At 43.4% G+C, this 19641-nt stretch overlaps 1 protein-coding gene across 3 annotated transcripts in view; it reads right to left on the reverse strand.

Moving 5' to 3' along the window:
* Positions 1–19641, reverse strand: part of MYO1D (myosin ID) — a 349377-nt gene that overhangs the window by 329297 nt on the left and 439 nt on the right. For 2 of the 3 annotated variants that reach the window (XM_073879410.1, XM_073879409.1), the window contains exon 1: positions 19466–19592. The exons of the other annotated variant lie outside the window; for it this stretch is intronic. In XM_073879410.1, the coding sequence (XP_073735511.1) occupies positions 19466–19563 (98 nt within the window). In that variant the 5' untranslated portion in view covers positions 19564–19592. Of the gene's footprint in view, positions 1–19465; positions 19593–19641 lie in introns of those variants that run through there. 3 annotated transcript variants of the gene reach the window in all.

Consider the following 19641-nt stretch of genomic DNA (forward strand, 5'->3'; position numbering starts at 1 on the left):
GCTGGTTCCTACACTGTTTCCTCAATCATTTTTTTAAAACACATTTCAAAGGACTTTCATCAACTCTTAATTGCTTGCTGACTTTTATACTATTTCCTCAATCATTTTTAAACCTATTTCACTGAAGTATAATATGAACATAAAAGTGCACAAATAGACATTGGGGAGGGTATGTGCTATGGGGAGCACTGTGAATTGTGCAAGACTGTTGAATCACAGATCTGCAGCTCTGAAACAAATAATATGATATATGTTAAAAAAAAAAAAAGAAGAAGAAGATAGCAGGAGGGCAAGAATGAAGGGGGAAATCAGAGGGGGAGATGAACCATGAGAGACTATGGACTCTGAGAAACAAACTGAGGGTTCTGGAGGGGAGGGGGTGGGGGGGATGGGTTAGCCTGGTGATGGGTATTAAAGAGGGCACATTCTGCGTGGAGCACTGGGTGTTAGGCACAAACAATGAATCATGGAACACTACATCAAAAACCAATGATGTAATGTATGGTGATTAACATAACAAAAAAAGTGCACAAATTATAAACACACAATTTGATGAATTATCAAGGTGAACATACCTATGTGACAGTCCTGTGTCAAGACTATTACCAGCAGCCCCAGATGCCCTCCTGTGGCCTCCTCCTAACCAGTTCTTCCTCGCCTCTCCAAAAATAGCCACTATCCTGACTTCTAACACCGCAGATTCCTGTTGCTTGTTTTTGAATTTTATACAGCCGGAGCACAGAGCAGGTTTTGTTTCATGGCTAGCTTCTTTCACTCGATATTACGATTGTGAGTTAACTTAAATGCTGATGCATGTAGCTGTAGTTCATTCATCTCTGTGGCTGTCTTGTTATTCTATCATACGAATACCACAATTTATTTCTCCATCCCACCAGTGATGAAAATGTGTGTTCCTCCCCAGGTTGGGCTCTTACTCCTTACTGCATTTTAGCATCTAACACAACACCTTTCTCTTATTTCTACACTGCAGGTCTAGAACTATTTTTTTTCCTGCCAGCTTTATACCATTCAAAAAAAAAAAATCTGTCAACTATTATAGACCAAAACAATTCTTCAGAACACAAACTAAATAGCACAAAAGGAGGTCATGTCAGAGTAAACAGTGCATGTGGCAAAACTTAATCAGCTCCGCGGAGTGTGGCTCACGCCCGCTGCCCCACACTGGGGCAGGTTGCAGGACTAGCTTTCACTGCTTCAGGGCGTATTCATTCTCCTGCACTCATTCTCCCTTTACACCCATTTTTATGGGAGACATCTCAGAACAAAAGCATATACAGAAATCACTGCATTGAGCCCCTTTAAAAAGAATACGAGTTGCCATCATTCCAAATGTGCATGTGGACCTATTCACGGACAATGTTTTTTTGGAAATGGCATGGACCACGCAGCTCTGTTTTGGTCAGGGAGGCCGCCATGCATGGGCACACAAAGGCTTCTAATGTATGGGGGGAAGAGAGTGAGAGACAATTTAAACAAGCATGGGTGCCCCCTTCCTCTCCCCAGCCTGCCCACCACTGCTTCCCCCAATTCCAGCGCTTTGCTTCACATCCCCTCAGGGGTCTTTGCATTAGACTCTCTCTTCCCTCAAACCTCCCTCTCTCCTGTCTCCTTCCCACCAGCATTTATTCATATTCAACTTCCCAGGCTTAAAAATAACAGAAAAGCAGGGAGGCCTACTGGTTCAGTCAGTGGAGCATGCAACTCTTGATCTCCGGGTTGTGAGTTCAAGCCCCACCCTGGGTGTGGAGCCTACTTAAAATAAGAAAAGAGAAAGAAAGAGGGGTGCCTGGGTGGCTCAGCTGGTTAAGCATCCGACTTGATTTCGGCAGCTCAGGCCATGATCTCAGAATCATGAAATCAAGCCCTGTGCTGGGCTCCGCACTGAGCGGGGAGTCTGCTTGGGATTCTCTCTCCCTCTCCCCGCTCCCACTCACTCACTCTCTCTCAAATAAATAAATCTTTGGAAGAAAGGAAGGCAAGCTACAACCTCCTGTAGCTGTGGCCTCTCCTTCCCTCAGAGCAAACTTTAAAAAAATTTTTTTATTGTTATGTTAATCACCATACATTACATCATTAGTTTTTGATGTAGTGTTCCATGATTCATTGTTTGTGCCTAACACCCAGTGTCAGAGCAAATTTCTTGAAAGCTCTACCACTGCTCACCAATTCTACCACTTCACCCCCTCCCCACTCACTGTTCAACCCACTACAACTGTTTTCCACCTCTACCCTTCAACTGAAACCATGCTCATTCAAGTCTCCAAAGCACTCCACGGTGCAGTATCTACCGGACTCCTCTTCCTTGACCTCTGGAGTGCTCACCTCCACTGCCCACACTCCTCTTCTCTTGACTTCTGTGATATCACCCTCTGCTGTCTTTTTCCCACCTCCCTGGATGCTCCACCTCAGGTTCGTTAGGGTGCTTCTTCTCACTGTCCCTTAGATATAGATTTCCTCGGGGCTCCATGGCCCTTTACTCACTCTATGCTCTCTCTGATTATCTACACCTCACGCACGGGTCCCATGGGCACCTCAATCTCAACGTGAGAGGCATTCTCCCTTCCCAATACTATTTTCAATATCAACACATGTAACCAGTGCCCTCAGTCTCTATCAGTGCCCCTACTCCTTTCCATTGCAAGCAGCAGCAGGGCTAGGAGAAAGGGTATGGGCTTTGCTGTCATGCCCATGCCCAACTTTCAAATTCAAAGTGCTTCTTAAATTAGCAATGTGACTTTGAGAAAATCATTTTCTCTCTCTGAATACATCTTTCACATCCGTATAATGAGTATAACACCCACCTAGAACTGAATAGATTAAGAGATGAATGAATGAATAAATTTAATTAATTAGAAACCATCTAACACAGTGCCTTATGTCTCAGGGCTGTCCCAATCATCAGTTTCCTCCCCATTTTCCCTTTTATGGAAGCTAGTCCTGTCTCCCTAACTATACTGAATTGAAAGCAGAGCTCTCCTATATGAACCCTCCAAACCTGTCAGACTCGTCTGCTCCTTGTCCCTGAACACATCATGCCCATTCACAGAGGACCTCTGCAAGGAATGCTCTTCCCTACTATTCTTATGTCATGCATACCTCAGTCTTACTCAAGCTCCAACACTCAGCCCCATCCCACACATTCAGAGAGGCCTTCCTTAATCCCCAAAGCTCACAGAAACATCCTCTTGGTCTGAACTGCACCATGTTGGTACCTACAACCTGGCATCTATTCTGTACTACACTATGGGGGTCACACACTTTATTACGCCAATGTCCCTTTTACCCAATTACATCATGAACTTCTTGTAGGGAGTTAGATTGGGTCCTTAGTGTACAGTCTCTAGCAAACAGTTTTAAATAATATCTGTTGATTGATGAGAGGTCAATCTCCTTGGATCTGTAGTAACTGAAAGCATAAACATATTTAATAAATTCAACTATTACTTTAAAATATATAGAGAGACACCCAGAATCTTAGCATTTAGGGCCTCAGAGGTCATGTAAACCAATCTTCCAGGTGCAATGAAACCCCTTTACAACAACCTTGGTGAGTAAACTTCCAACTTCTGTTTCAATAAATCCCGGTAACCAGAGACTCACTACCTCCTTTGGGAACCCATTTGATGTCTAGGTAGAAGTTACTTTTTTTTAAACAATCTCAAACTTACAAAAAAATATTTTTCAAGTACCTTCTTTCTTCCTGAACTAACTGACAGTGATTTGCTGACCTGTATTTCCTGCAAACAATGATATTCCCCTACACAACCACAACACAATCATCAAAATCAGGAAATTCAAGTATGATACAGTGTGATACATTTATTAACAATGAATTCTCAGACCCCATTCAAATTCCACCAAACGTCTCAATAATGTCCTATAGAGAAGAATCCAGTTCAGACTCATGCTTCACCCTTAGTTATGTCTCTTTACTCTCCTTTCGAGAATACTTCCTCAGTCTTCCCTTGATTTTCATTAACTTGACATTTCGGGAGGTTAGTTTCTTTGTAGCCTGCCCTTCAACTTGAATTTGCCAGATGTTTGCTCTTCTTAGATTCAGGTTATGCATCTTCAGCAGGAATGTCACAGAAATGATGCTGTGTCCTTACTGCATCTATTCACATGGTATGTGATCTGATTTGTCCCATTACTGATGCTGTTCCTCTTGCTCATATGATTAAGGCAGTGTCTGCCAGGCTTCTCTGTAACAACATTCTTTTTTTTTTTTTTTTTTTTTTGCTATTCCTCATCGAAGTTCAAGTTATTAATTTATTACTTTATGTAAGCATGGACTCATGGTTTCCTATTTCAGTTTGATGCTCAAACTGACCCAGATTTAGACAAGGGGAGGTCCTTCAAACTGGTTTCTAGCTCTTCTTTATATTTTCCACCAAGCTTGGAGGATTTCCTTACTTTCTTGCACAGCAAGATGGCCCATGCTCATCTTGCTTTTTGTTTTAATACAAGAAGGAATGCCACTCAACCTCTTTGTTTTAAAAGGGGGGGTATTACACAACTTATTTCATTAGATATATCATATGTCATGGCATACTTTCTGGCCGATACATACACAGCTATTTCCTTTCAGTGTGATCTATGATATTCCACAGTGTGGAGGGACAGAAGCTCCTATGCCTGGGATGCTTCCAGACTCTGGCCTGTGTACCTCTTCATCCAGCTGTTCAGATGTATCCCATATCATACTCTTTATTCTGAACTGGGAAACACAGTAAATGTTTGAGTTATGTGAGCCACTCTAGCAAATCAATCAAACCCTGAGGAAGGGGTCACGGGAACCTCTTATTTACAGCTGGTGGGTCAGCAGCACAGGGGTAACCTGGACTTGGGGTTGGTGTTTGAAGTGGAGGGCAGTCTTGTGGGACTAACCACTTAACCTTCGGGCTCTGACACTACGTCCATGTAGATAATACCAGACTTGTGCACATTAAATCTGAAAGACACACCATTGGTGTCCACTGAGAACTAGAGAGACGCTTGGTGGTACGGGAAAACACACCAGAGTTATCATGTCTTATGTGTAGTTCCTTCAGTCATTCCCCAATGACAGAGTTTCAAGTGCCCCCATCATACTGAGCATTTTTTCTGAATGAACACCATTCTGTCCACACAGCTTGTAAAAGAGTGTATAGGAGGCACTCTTGGTCACCTATCCAATATCCTATTCTGTCCCTAAAATTCATTCCTCCCTGAAAGAACAAGGAATCCAATTTTGCTCGGGTATCTACTCCCTTCCACGTGGTCATGGGCCTCAGGAAAAGTGAACTCTATCCTCAGCTCTTGACTATTCTAACTCGATCATGTTAACCACATTCCTCTGAGCCAGTGATGGGTTTAATAATGTGCATGTGAGCAAATGCTGACCAAGGAAATGTGAGGAAGTCTTCTAGAGGCTTCCTGAGAGAGAAGCACAAGACAAGCAGATGGCTCCCTCTCCTTCCTCCAGAAGTTACTGCATCCAAGTGGGATGCATAGAAGTGCTACAACGCTCTTCCCCCAGCCTGAGGACAAAACCAGCACAGAAAGAAAGACGGGGCTGAGATAATCAGACCAGTGGAGCCAGAGGCTTTAAGGACCGGCCAGAGCATCTCTTATCACTTCTGGTTGTGTGAGATAGTAGTTTCCTTTTTGTTTAAGCAGGTTTGTTCAGGTTTTCTTTTAGTTGCAGGCAACAGTATTCTAACTGATGCAAGGTGGTGTGGGAGCTCCTCACCCCTCCTGGAGGCAGAACTGAGCGAGAAAACTTCCAAGTCGACCCTTGCAGGTCAATGTGGATGCACAGCAAAGTCTATAAAACCCTCATCTTTGGCACTCTTTCAATATTATTTTGTATTTCTATTGTTGCCCTTCAGAGGAACTAGAGATTTACTTATTATTTACACTGTTAGCCTTTCCATTGTTTCAACCTGTTCAGATCATCTCAGGCAAGTATGTTTTATGTGCCTGATCACAAAGGAAGTTAAAGAACTGCTACTTGATTCCAAAGCAATAGAGCTAAGAAGAGAGGGAAAGCAGAATAAACACAGAGCTAGGATACAGGAGATTTCTGCTCCAGCAGTAACTGTGCCACTCGACTAGGGAAGAATCTTGCACAAATCACATACTGTGTTCCTAACTTCTTGTATCTTTACATCAGTGAGATAACCTCAAGGTTCCCCTTCTGGCATTAAATTCTATGACTCAGAGATTTCATGGCTCAGAATTCCTCTCCTGCTTGAAGCATAAAATCAGAAAAAAAAAAAAAAAAGTCCCTGAAAACCAGTTGCAGCCTATTAGTCATTATCAAGATTATTTCAAAAGCTCTGCTCTTGGGGCACCTGGGTGGCTCAGTTGGTAAAGCATCTGCCTTCGGCTCAGGTCAGATCTCAGGGTCTTAGGATCGAGGCCCATCTGAGGCTCCCCCACTCAGCGGGGAGTCTGCTTCTCCCTCTTTCTCTGCCCCTCCTCTAGCTCTCTGTCTCTCAAATAAATAAAATCTTAAAAAAAAAAAAAAGCTCTGCTCTTGGGCTGCCTACTCCAAGAAAGAGCTTTGTCAGACTACAGATCAAAATAGGACCGTATTTGTGTTTACTATCTCTTAAGGAAGGGTACAGAAAGCAATTGCCAACTCCGCACTCTATTCCCCAACTTGACAAAAACAAACATTCAGAACCACCAGCCAGCAGGACCAGGGAATTCGGGCTGCTAAACTGAAGCAGCCCAGATACTTCAAAGTAGTCTATCACCTGAAGTGATTGCAAGATGTGCAAAGCCCTTCAGTAGTTTCCAAGTGTACCCAAAGTCTGAATCTTTTTTTTTTTTAATGTTATTTATTTGACAGAGGGTGGGGAGAGCACAAGCAGGGGGAGTGGCAGGCAGATGGAAAAGCAGGCTCCCTGCTCAATCCCAGGACCCTGGGATCATGACCCGAGCCAAAGGCAGACGCTTAAACCACTGAGCCACCCAGGCGCCCCAAGTCTGAATCCTTCACTTCCCAAGGCCCTTTGCAAAGTGTGCTCCCTGACAGTGTTCCATCATCACCTGTGCCCCCTCTGCCTGGAGACTCCAGCCGCACTGGATGCCCTTCAGTTTCTGAAACACACCAAGCATCTGTCTGTCTGTCAACATCTCCCTCCCTCCCTCGTGATTCATTCCGCTGGCTTGTCCTGCCCTATCTCATTCCCCCACTCCACACCTGCCTTCCTCCGCCCCCCAACAGAGTCCTCATCCTTCTGATCTTGGTTAAACCCAACTTCCTCATAAAATGCCTTGTCTGCAGCACACACCCACACCACACATATGCCACTGCCATTTTTCCGATGAGGGAAGCCTGCTCCTGCCCTTCACAGCACTTATTATTATTATTTTGTTGTTTACCAATTTCGTATGCCTCCCCTGCTGGTTTATCAGCTCTGTGGGAGAAGAAACCATGTCTGTCTGGATTACCCCTGCATACCCCAAAAAGAATGACAAAAACATGGTTACTATCATACTTTCAAAGACAATTTAATAACCTGGGAAAGTGCTTAAGATACTATGTTATATGAGAAAACTGTTTACCAGGGTTATATCTTGCATAAACACGAAGAGTCCAAATTTCAAAATATATAAATGTATATATGCTCAAAATATTATAAAGAAATATATATATATCAAGGTATTAACAAGGATGGCATGATTATACTTTTTTGAATGAAGAATCTGGTGACAGAAAGAAAAATAATATATAGTATGCATGCTAACAATGGACAACCATAACCATAGGGTGAAACAGAAAACGTGTTGTCAGGATGAAGAATAAAGTAGGAATAGCAAATAATTAATTGATTTAATAAACATAAGAGAAGTAAGAACACTGTTTGGATACATGTGTTATTATACCAGTCAGTTCCCATTATGGTCGCGGCCCATTAGCTCCAACAGAACACAACTAGCAAGTGAAAAACCAGTAGCCTAGGAGAGTGGTTCCTAAGCTGGCTGGGCAGGAGAATCACCTGGGCATTAATGAGGCTTAATACATCAGAACCTCCAGGAGGTGTATATTTTAAAAGCTGGGTAATTCTCAGACAAGCTAAATCTGGGAACTACCAGCCTAGAATAAATCAAGATGTTAAAGAAGAGATTCCTTTTCAGTAAAGGTTTCAGATAAAACAGGAACCTAAGAAGCAGGGATGCAAACAGTAATGAACGCTGCCACCAGCAGCTGCCTATCACAAATCAATGAGCAGTCATGAAATTCACATGGGGTGGAAAAATCCACTCATACTTTGGTTTGATCAACCACATAAGTAATTCAAATACCAATGGTAGCAACACATTTCGGAGTTACCTACTCAGAACTCAGCCCTGAGTTCTACCTGCCTTTCCAGCCAAACGCACCAAAGCCATGAAAAAAAATACCTCTGAGCAAAGAAGGGCAGATAAAAAGACAAAGGTCTCCGAACTCACGCCCTCCAATTGATACACCCAATTCAAACCCTCAGTTTCATTAGAACACACTAACTCCTTCTTTATAGGCCATTCTACAAGTGCATCCTGGAGAAGATTAGATATCAATTAAGAGGGAAGAGAGAATTCAGAGAGAGAGAAGTCATTGAAAGAAATGATAGAAACTTACCCATATACACTAAAAAGTTGAATTGTTTAGATCAATTTGGTGTGGAACAAAACACTACATGTATCTCAATAAATCCCAAAGGCATGAAAACAACTGTTCATACCTATGATCATGATGATCTAAGTCGTGGAGGAAAAAAGTTAAATTTCATTCTTTATATTCCACATAAGGAGGCAAAAATGAGAAAGCACTGACATTTGAACACCCTTGGTGTGTTAAGAATAACAACCCACCTGTTGTCTCATTTGATGAAATGACCCTGTAGTAGGGATCAGTCCCATTTTAAGACTACAGAGGCCGAGAGAACTGAAGTAAACTGAGGCAGAAGTAATACAGTATATAATACAGCCACGTTTAAATCTGGATAACTGAATTATTCCTTTGTTCATTATTTTATACTGCGCTGCCACTTTTTAAATCATTTTGGTTGGAAATATTTTTCTTTTTTTTTTTTTAAGTAGGCTCCATGCCCAGCATGGAGCCCAATGCAGGTCTTGAACTCAAGACTCTGAGATCAAGACCTGAGCTGAGATCAAGAGTGGACAACTTAACTGACTGAGCCACCCAGGCGCTCCTGGTTGGAAATATTTCTAATTGGGTAGGTTTGCAAAGATAAAAGTCATCTGGAAGATAATCACCTAGAACAGTGTTTTGTTTTGTTTTTTTTTTTAAACGTGATACCATTTCCTTCCAAACAAAAATTCCTTGGAACCCCAGTCTATAAGTAGAGCTGCTGTGTTGGGAGCAGAAGCAAGCAGGGGGCCTGAAGTCCTATTCCATCCCCACCTGGAATGGAAGACTGCTTCTCAGGCACCTCCATGGCCAGGGACACCACAGAATGCAGATAAAAAAAAAAAAATAGCACCTATCTAAATGGGCTTAGTCACTGGATCTGCTGTATAAAAGCATGTCCCTTAGAGATACTCAACAAAGATACAAAACTATATAAAGGCATCACAGTGCTGGTAAAAACAGTCCATCTGCTAAGGTAAGCAACAACAGAACACAGCTCAAGATCGAAGTACCAATGAATTATGTTTTCCTCTCATATGATGTTAGGCTTCATAGGTCTGAGTTCTACAAGTCTTTTAAAAGAAGATGTCTATCGATAATTTCGCAAAAACTCATATATATATTTTAGTGGGGTTTTTTTTCCCAAGAGTAATGATAGTTTCACTTTCGCATCTTCCCAAAGACTAGAGTCACAACAACCACCACAAAAAATCAGATTCTATAATTATATAAAATACAATACATAGTTCAGGCAGGAATCAAAGATGCAGAAATATTATGAATTCATGTATTCGTTCATTTTTAGAGGGGAAAATATTTTGTCCTTAATGCCTGGCAATAAGCCTTCAGAGACAAAGACGACTTTATCTTCCCTAAGATAAGGTCCTTGCCCTCAGGACCTGGAGACTAGAATCGGGGCACAAATATGATAGGACAGGCTGAAGGCAGTGAGAAACTCCTTGTAGTTGTAGTTACTGACATTTACTCTACAGATCTGTTATTTTGAGGGTTTTTTAAAAAATTTTTTTGGTAAAGGTTCTTAATTATAAGGAACATAGGCGAGGATGGCAGAATCAGGCTAACTCAACCTCATTATTGAGGACTATTCTTATAATACATTTAAAATGACCTAGATGTCCATAAAAGCCAAAACTAAAACATGACCAATTTTACGGTCATCCAAAATTAAATGTAAGCTTTTTTAAAAAATAGAGTTTGACTTTTTTTTTAATTGACTATACAATTTTTCTTGACTTTATATTGAACACAAAGCAACGGTCTGAGATAGAGCCATTCGCAATCACCCTGACCCCGCTACGGATGATCTTCTATTGTACAAGTTACTCAAAGCAGACTTTGTGGTCAGAGGGGAAAAAAATTGTTTGAGTTTCTCTTGGTGTTTGCTTCATTGTTTTAGATGAAGCCATTTTTTGACTAATTCATTTGCTTCTAGCACTTATGTGAACCTTGTGTATATAAGTGGTATTCTCCCCACCCCACCCCTGCACCCAGGTCTCAGTAATATGGCTGTGGGAGATATATGGAGAAGAAGAATGAAAGCAAAGTTGTGTTTGTTCCTTGATATATTTTTCCATCTATTCCAGAAGTTTTGCTTTTTGTTTTGGTTTTTTTTAGAAGTATGAATTGGCCTGTGTCTTTTTTGAAAAAAGCCATGTTCAGTAAGCAGTAAACAACCATTTTATTAAAGCAAAACAGCTTTACTAGAGTTAATCTAATTAATGTGAAATCCACATCTATACTGTGCACCAAGGAGCAGAAATGTAGGGGAAATGAAGGAGGTCTTGTTCAGATGTAACAGTGACCAGTCCCACAAGAGCAGCTGTGCCTAGAATATAAATAGGGATATTTTCAGGGGTGAGGCTAGACAATGAGGAGAATGGAAGGTGGGCAAAGTACCCAGGAGGAACTAGATGCTCTTGAATCGCTTCTCCATCAGCTGAAGTCACTTATCAGAGCCCTTTACTTTAAAATGGTCTACTTTCCACAGAAGTAGACCATTCTATTTCACCAAAATAGCCATGGTTAGGGTCACAGGCTGGCTGGCTCATGAATGTCTCTTTAACCCACAATGGAATGACCATACACGCAGTCTGGGTGCTGAGTCTTGGAAGTTCTGTAATTAGACACAAGATAAAGGAAAAAAATTCCATTTCCTCTTCTAGGCCCAAAGATGAGCCACAGATAAATTTTTTCATTGAGCAAAGTTTTTCTCAGGCACCCTTCCTGACATTAGAGCCTGCCTCCCAAGAATGAACTGAGCTCACACTATATCCGGCCCATCCCTTCCCTCCACCCCCACCAATTTCAGCTCTCCATCCCAGGTCTGCCTTATCCCTGAACAGTTAGGTGCTGCAGAATTATTTCTCAGAAATGAAATTCTCCATCCCTCCTAACTGATCTCAACTAGGCATAAGAAAGAAAGGTTTGAGCACATTGACACCAACATAAGAGAAATCTTATCAACCTAACTCAATCTCCAGTTGGGAGACTTTGGGGGCAGCGTAAGACAGGAATGAAGAAAGTGCAGGCGATGTGGGGGGGGGGGGGGGAGCGGATATTCTGAGCGATGGACGCTGGCTAGCCGCAGGGCCAGCCCATTCATGCTGAGAGTGGGTGGCGAGAGAGGAAAAAAAGGCAGCCAGCACAGCGGGGCCCATGAGGCAGCAAGGCCCACGAACAGGGTTGTTTCCAAGATGCCGTCCCTCTACTTGCAGCAAGGGTGTGCTTGCATTCTACCCCTTCCACAGAGCATGTCCTCCCTACTTCCAATCCCATCTTCTCGCTTTCTGAATTCCCTCCGAGCTCCAGTGCCTAACGCATGAGTGCTCAATTATACTGTCACCAGTACTCGCTTTATAAAAAATATGGGGTTTGTTGACTCCTTCTCTCTAGGAAGCCCTTAAAACAACGGACTGCCTGCACTATCCATTTTTGGCTCAATTATATTCTACTTATGTTGACCCAATTATTAAGGTATCTTTTACTCCCGATTTAGCTATCCCCCAAAGAGTGGCTTTTTAAAAAAAGCAACCCTCATGAAAGTACCCACTACAGAGATAAGCACACAGCAAGAACTGAAGCAGCTGCTAGCTTTAAAGCCAGGAGGTTCGACTAAAAATACATAAGGTCTATAATGCTAAATGAAATAAATCTGTCAGAGAAAGGCACATACCATATGATTGCACTCATACGTGGAATTTAAGAAAGAAACAAAACAAAGGGAAAAAATAAGAGAGAGACAAATCAAAAAACAGACTCTTAATTACAGAGAACCGATGGTTACCAGAGGGGAGGAAGGTGGGGAGATGGGGGAAATAGGTGAGGGGGATAAAGGAATGCACTTGTCATGACGAGCACCAGGGGTTGTATGGAAGTGTTGAATCACTATACTGTACACCTGAAACTAATATTACACTGTATGTTAACTAGCTGAAATTAAGATAAAAACTTAAAATATATACATACACACAGAAAATCTCTAATTAAGGAAATGAGTTACAGATTATTTTCATTTTATTTATTTATTTAGTTGTTTTTTTTTTTTTTAAGAGTTTCTACTTAAAGTTCATCACCCAGGTATAGCACCTGGGGATTTTGGGCAACAATGTCACCAACCTTTGTGAAAGCACAGAACAGTAGACATGAAGAATAAAATATTTTGGAATATTCAGAACTGATTTCCTTTTCCAAAAAGTTTAAAACAACTTTTGGAAACTAAATAGTGTACACCTGGAGGGGGCAGTATTACAGTACATTTAGAGAGATACTGACAGAGGGAACTGGGAATAGGAAGAGCACTTGGTCCACAGGCCAAGATTGAGAGAAGAGAGGACAGACACAGAGGACTACCTACTGAGGATCTCCTCTGCTTCAGTCTTCCCAAAGACTGGAGTCACAACACTGCAGTTGGGTGCTTTACAGGTGCTATAATCCAAGCTTCACAATAACATCCTCTTTACAAATGAAGAAACCGAGGCTCAGGGAGGCTAAGTAACTTGTTCAAGGCCACATGGGTGTTAGTAAGAGGACAGAGACAGGATTAAGGTCCAGATCTGTTTACCTCCAATGCCTTTGCCCTCTCCACTAGGTAACCCCAACCTCAGCTAGAATATTTTCATCTTTGCCCCCTAAATAAAACCAAAACAAATGGATCTGTCTTAATGAGGAAGGAAGAGGTGAAAATAGCTAGCTATAGATTGGTTATGAAGTCACGGCAGGGAAGCAAGGTAATGTAGGAAGATTCAGGAAGACAGTTAACATTAGCAGACAGGGAATTGTGTACCGAGCACTGACCAGGCACTTTTTACACATCATGTGATTTCATCCTAATAACCCTAAAAAGCAGTTATTTTACATGTAAGGAAACTGAAACTTAGGTATGTTAACTTACCCTAGGTCCTAATGCTAAAAAGAGTAAAAGCGAGCCTGGGATCTGAACTTGGGCAGTTGGGTCTCAAAGCCCATGTGCTCTTTCCACTGCGCCCTGTGCCCTGAACAAGCAATGCTCTCCCAGTTCTTCTTCCCATAAATGCCAAAAACCAAGGTTTGGGTAACACTGTTCTATTAGAGATCTAACCAGAGATTATATAGCAGTTGAACCGAAAGGAGCCTGCTTCCCACAGGAAATAAAACTACCATGTTAACCAAGGAATTTAACAGACAAAAAGGGGCTTAGAATATATATTTTTAAATGCTGCAACCCTCTGAACCTATGTATGAACACAGCTGAGATTCTTATAAGCCATGTCACTGAGGCTCATCAACAGGTGATCTACTCCACGGGGCTGGAGCCACTGTTGATAGCAAAGTTCCCCACCAGATGGATGTAGCCAATGGCTAGGCAATGGCTCAATCCAGTCTCAACAGCCGCCCGGCAATGGATGACAGAGAATTATCCTAAAACGGGACTAGTCCTTGAGATAGAGTCCTTTTTGCTGCGCTGGCTCAGACTTACGTGGGAATGTCAACCAACAGCTCTCCACAGTACGATAATTCCCAGTGCAGACAACTTACATGTGGACCATTAAATAAACACATTTCTATCTACACCAGATTCACCATCTTTTGTCTCCACGTTAAACAAAAAAGTCAAAGCTTATCTCTTCCGTGTAGAAGTAGAGCCCTTCAGAAACTGCAATGAATCGCACCAGTAGCAGCTTTCCGAGGGCTCGATTCCACCCACATCTGGCTCTACTTGGGAGCTAAATGCAGCAGAAGTCTCCAGGGTCAACAAATGACCCTGAATAAAAATAGTCTTGGAAATCTGTCACAGAGCAGGAAAGGAAACAAGACGGCAGGGTGATTCACTCGAAATGGCAGCTCCAAAACCCAAATTCTCATTTTTGTCCCAATATGAAGCCAATGTGCAAAACAGGCACAGAGCAAACTGTCCTTTTCCGAAGGCCTCTAAAAGTGGTTGCCAAAGAATTTCACATGGAAGCCAAAAAGATTTAGTGTGCCATTCACCTCTCCTATAAATTTAACTGCAGCTACTTCTAACTAGAACTCTGAACCAACTGCAGAGTTACACTTGCTTTAAGACCACCCAGAGTACCTAAGGTTTTGCCCCAGGCAAGAAAGAGGGACCCTTTGTCTCACCAAATTTTCCAAATGACCGAGCAGCCACAGGGAAAGAGTACAGAGGTGGCGTGGTGAGTGAGTGTGTGTATGTGCATGCGTAAGTAATGCTACAGCTCATTCCCCCCTTCCCTGACACAGTTAAGCTGTATTAAAATAACTACAACATTTTGGGAAGATTGTATGCTTTTTTAAGAATTCCACTGGTTGAAGAACAATCAACCAACATTTGACTGTTTAGTGAACGCATTTAAAAATGTACTGAACACATAGGTGCCCAGCATGATAGGAAACACAAGGGGGCCAGCGATGGGCTTGCTTCACCACCACCCACCTGCACTGTCCCCTTCCAAAGCCTTTATCTAATTTGGCATTCACAATTTATACTCTTTTTCTTAAACATGCCCCTCCCCCCGCAACTGTAATGAGTTTTCAGGGCCACAAAACCTGGGTCCACCTCTGGATGACGCTCTCTGTCTTTGAGGAGCTCACTACTGGGTGGGAAGGCAGGCATGCAGGTGACAACAACATGACGTGATACATTCTAACAGTGAGGACCAAGTGCCCACGTGTCCTGGGAGCACAGGTAAGAGTAGAATGAACCCTGACTCGGAGGACCGGGAAAGACTTCGCAGAACTGGTCTCAAAGGTTGAGTAAGAGTGACAAGCAGAGCATGTAAGCAGAGAAGAGGGAAGTAGGACATTCCAAGGAATGAGAACTGAGGCCAGTGGTTCTCAACTGGAGACAATTTTGCCCCCGCCCCCCCAGCTCCCTGCAGGGAACATTTGGCAATATCTGCAAACATTTTCAGCTGTCATAAATGGGAGGAAAGTAGTGCTATTGGCATCTGGTGGGTAGAGGCCAGGGATGCTGAAGATCCTACAACGCAGAGGACAGCCCCCCAAAATAAAGAACTATCCACGCCCAAGCGTCAAGAGTGCTGCAGTTGAGAAGCCCTGGTCTACGCAAAAGTGTAAAAGACATGCTGTGTTAAGAAGCTGCCTGTGACTCTGGCAAACAGTGTTTCAAATGACTGCTTTTATGGAAGAGAAAAACCAGTAAGGAAAGAGGGGAGGAAAAATTAAATTTCCAAGGAGCCAAGATACCAGGCTGAGCAGACGCCCTATTCTCAAAACAGGAACTATCACCAACAAAATTAGGAAACTGGACTCCTGGAAGCCTACGGGGCATTTCATTGCCCAGTGAAATGAAAAGCACATCTGTCTGGGATGCGGTCCTTGGCCAGGGCCCAGCCCTGAGCAGCAGCCTGCCTTCTCCCTTTTGCTCACAGGACTAAGTGGGGAGTGAGGAACACCGTGAGGACCAGGTGCTCCACGCAGCTTGCTCTCACGGGATTCTCAATTCGAGAGAAGGTGCAAAGCTGCTGCTAAAGCTGTAAGGACTCAAGCACAGGGATGGCCCAGCAAAGGGTTCCAGGTCCCAAAAGGAAGTGACTGCAAAGAAAGCAGAATATGTTGAGGACACCGTGGCCAGTGCTGCAAGTGGTCATTAGGGCTGTTGGAAGGAACCAGGCCTGACCATGAAGGCAAGAGGTGTCTAAGCAGCAATCTTACTTCTGGGCACAGACCCATTAAAAATGCAGTGAGGAGCTGACCACCACCACCACCAAAACCACCAGCACCCCCACCAAAAAAGGAAAAAGAATTAAATAGAACAGATCTCCCCCAGCAAGGGACTTCCAGGAGAGAAAGAAAGCAGCCTTCAAAATACTAGCAGTTTTTCATATAAGTGTAAGAAACAGAAGTGTAACTCTTTCACAGATAATACTCACACTAGTCCACATCACCCCTTAAATATTGCCTCACCAAGACTCACAGGTAGAGACACACACCTACATCAATTTTTGAAAATAGTAACAGTATGAGGACAGTTACATCAATTGTAGCAAATGTCTAAAAATCAAATGTTAGCTTCAAGAGCAGAAAAGGAGGCTAGCAGAGTACCAAAGTAAAAAGATAATTCTAAATGTCATAAAAGCTTTAAAAAAGTAACTTTTTCCCTCTTTTTCTTCTTGCTCTACAAAAAGCGCTGTCCCAAGGAATGTATTATGCGCCCAGTGTTATGCTGGGAGCTGGTATCAGGAAAATTACAATCAGGTTTGGATGACACAGACCCCTGAAACCAGTGTTGTCTTCAGTACCTATGTCACCGACCACAAATGAAGAGGGTCCTGCAGAACAGAGGGGGGGGAGAGGGGGGCAGAAGACAGGACCTTCCTGACAGAAGTGAGAGAAGGAGCCACAACCTGGGGAAGGCACGAATGATCGCGAATGATCGGGCTCATGCACACACATCCACCGAAAGATGAAACACGCAAATTCTGCCCATATACAACCATAAATTACACGGGCCTGGCCCAACCACCCATGTTCCAGGAGATAAAAACACTTCAACATCCAGAGCACCGGGACCTGCAGTGTTTCTAGTTCACCTTCTGAAAAGTGAAACAAATGTTTCAAGGGTCGCAACAGCATGAGCCAGGAAGCTCATCCAGCTAAACACTAAAACAGTCTGGAGGTGTAATAACAGGGCAATAGGAAATCCAAACTATCAGAGAGAGGACTGCTTTCCACCTGGGTAATCAGGATTTAACAACTGAAGAGGAGGGCAAGGGTACTGCTGCTACACTCTGCTGAGACTGTGTTTACGGCTACCGGGAACCTACTACTCCCAGCTTATAAGTAAACCGTGAACAATCACTGAAAGCTGTACATTGAGAATTGCAGCCGATTCTCAGAGTCGTCAAGTACACACAAAGATACATGCGCATGTCTGAACAGCCAGGATCTTGACTGACTCGCTGAACCTGGGCATTAACCAAGGGTCCTGCTAATGAGCTGGTGATTCCTCCCACAACTCCCCCACATCAACTCCTTCCCCTCCAGCAACTTAGTATGTTCACTACCACCCAAACAGAATCAGCTTTCGTGCCTCCACTCCTCTGCTCACGCCACTGCATCCACTTGGAATGTTCTCCACCTAGACAAACCCTACCCATCCTTTGCAACTCATCTGAACCTCTCTCCTTGTGTTTTTGAGCTAGCCTAAAGCACCTCTTCCTCTTCTGAACTCCAGAACAATTAGCGTGTACAATTTCTTGGCAACAAATCACCTAAACTCTACAAAGCTTAACTCTCCTCTTTTCTTGATTTATTATTTAAATCAAGAGGAATTTCCACCTTTCTCCCTGTCTTGATTAGCACTGTCACCTCTTTGAGAGATAAGGATACACCTTATAGTTCCTGGGATCCTCCCACCTTACCTCCTCAAGTACCTTGCACAATGTAGAACTAAATTGCAAGGTTAAGTTAGGCTCACTTTAATAATGTTTAATATTCAAACCTCACACTTAAGAGACTTTGGGACCAATAATATGTAAAAGCAGAAAAGAACGTAAGTGCTGAAAAATCTTGAAGATCCTCACTATTTTACAAATTAGGAAACTCAGACACACAGACTGGTTCGAGGTCAGCTTGTAGTAGGCAAATGTAGAACTCAGAATTGCACCCCTGCTCCATACTCTGGGACATAGTGAAGCCTGGAGAAGAACAGAAGACCCTATGGGGTTTGCAATTCCAAAGATTAAAAACTTTCTTTAAATTCTTAAGTTAGGGGGCGCCTGGGTGGCTCAGTCCTTGAGCGTCTGCCTTTGGCTCAGGATTGAGCCCCGCCCCAGGCTCCCTGCCCCGCAGGAAGCCTGTTTCTCCCTCTCCCACTCCCCCTGCTTGTGTTCCCTCTCTCTCGTCTGTCAAATAAATAAATAAAATCTTAAAAAAAATTAAGTTAAAATGAATAGGGGTAATTATTACTGAGAAGCGGAGTTAGTTAAGCACTCAAACCTAAATCATGATCTTCACTTTATAAGCTAATATGAAGTGATATTTAGCGATAAACCTTACAAGAAATGGGGCTAGAACTTCCAGCAACCACCCCATGCCTCCAAACTCCGTTATTTTGAAACTCCATTTACTGTAATGTTTAACCAAAAAAAAAAAAAGTCGAAACTAAAGTTCTGTTTACATATACTCTATCAGGAGTGAAATAATCACATGTAGTAGAGTTTCTAAAATAAATTCGTCTTGGAAGCCCATTTCGGGGCGTTGAGTTGTGACTACATTTTCAAGGATGTCAGTAACACAAGGGCTCTATCCATAACTCCTTGAAAAAAAACTGAAACCATGAATGCCTTGTCAAATTCAGACAGTTTATCTTGGCACTGGCAAGCAGAGCAGTCTCTTCGATGTCTGGAAACGTGTCTAATTACGTTTAGAAAGTAACTAAAAAAATAGCCAGTGTCCCGGAACAGACAAACTCAGGGATCACTACTCCATAGCATCCTGAATGACATGATGGAACCACGCCAGGAGAAAAAAAAAAAAATAGAGAAAAAGAAAACCAAGTGTGAAACCGGGATGAGACCCGAATCTCTCTACAAAACAACCGTCCCGTCTTCCCGGGGCCTTTGTGGCCGCCACACAACTCTCCCTAAAGTTTGCGTTTTCCTTTATTTTTGTTTCCATTAGGTCATCCAGCCCGCCCACATCACTTACCTGGGGCAGCGAGCTAGCCGGCCCTGCCCCCAAGCGCTGCCTCCAGCCCGCACACCCCTCGCACCCCTCCCCCCGCCCCGCGTCCGGACAGCACCCAGGACACCCGTCTCCCCAGGGCGCAGCCCTGGGGCTCGGTACGCCCCTTACCCTCCCAGGCGGCCGCACTCCGGGGCGTCCTCCCACGGGAAGGCGCAACCATGGAGCTCCGGCGGGCCCCCGGACACCCCCATCCGGCTGCACTCCATCCCTCGAGCTCGGCGCGCCCCTGACACCCCCAATCCCGCCGCACCGCAAGGGCGCCCCCTCTCGGGAAAGCGCAGGCT

The sequence above is a fragment of the Callorhinus ursinus genome, unplaced genomic scaffold (genome assembly GCF_003265705.2).
Source record: "Callorhinus ursinus isolate GAN/ISIS: 27379988/994484 unplaced genomic scaffold, GSC_fseal_2.0 scaffold34, whole genome shotgun sequence".
NCBI classification, from domain to species: Eukaryota; Metazoa; Chordata; class Mammalia; order Carnivora; family Otariidae; genus Callorhinus; species Callorhinus ursinus.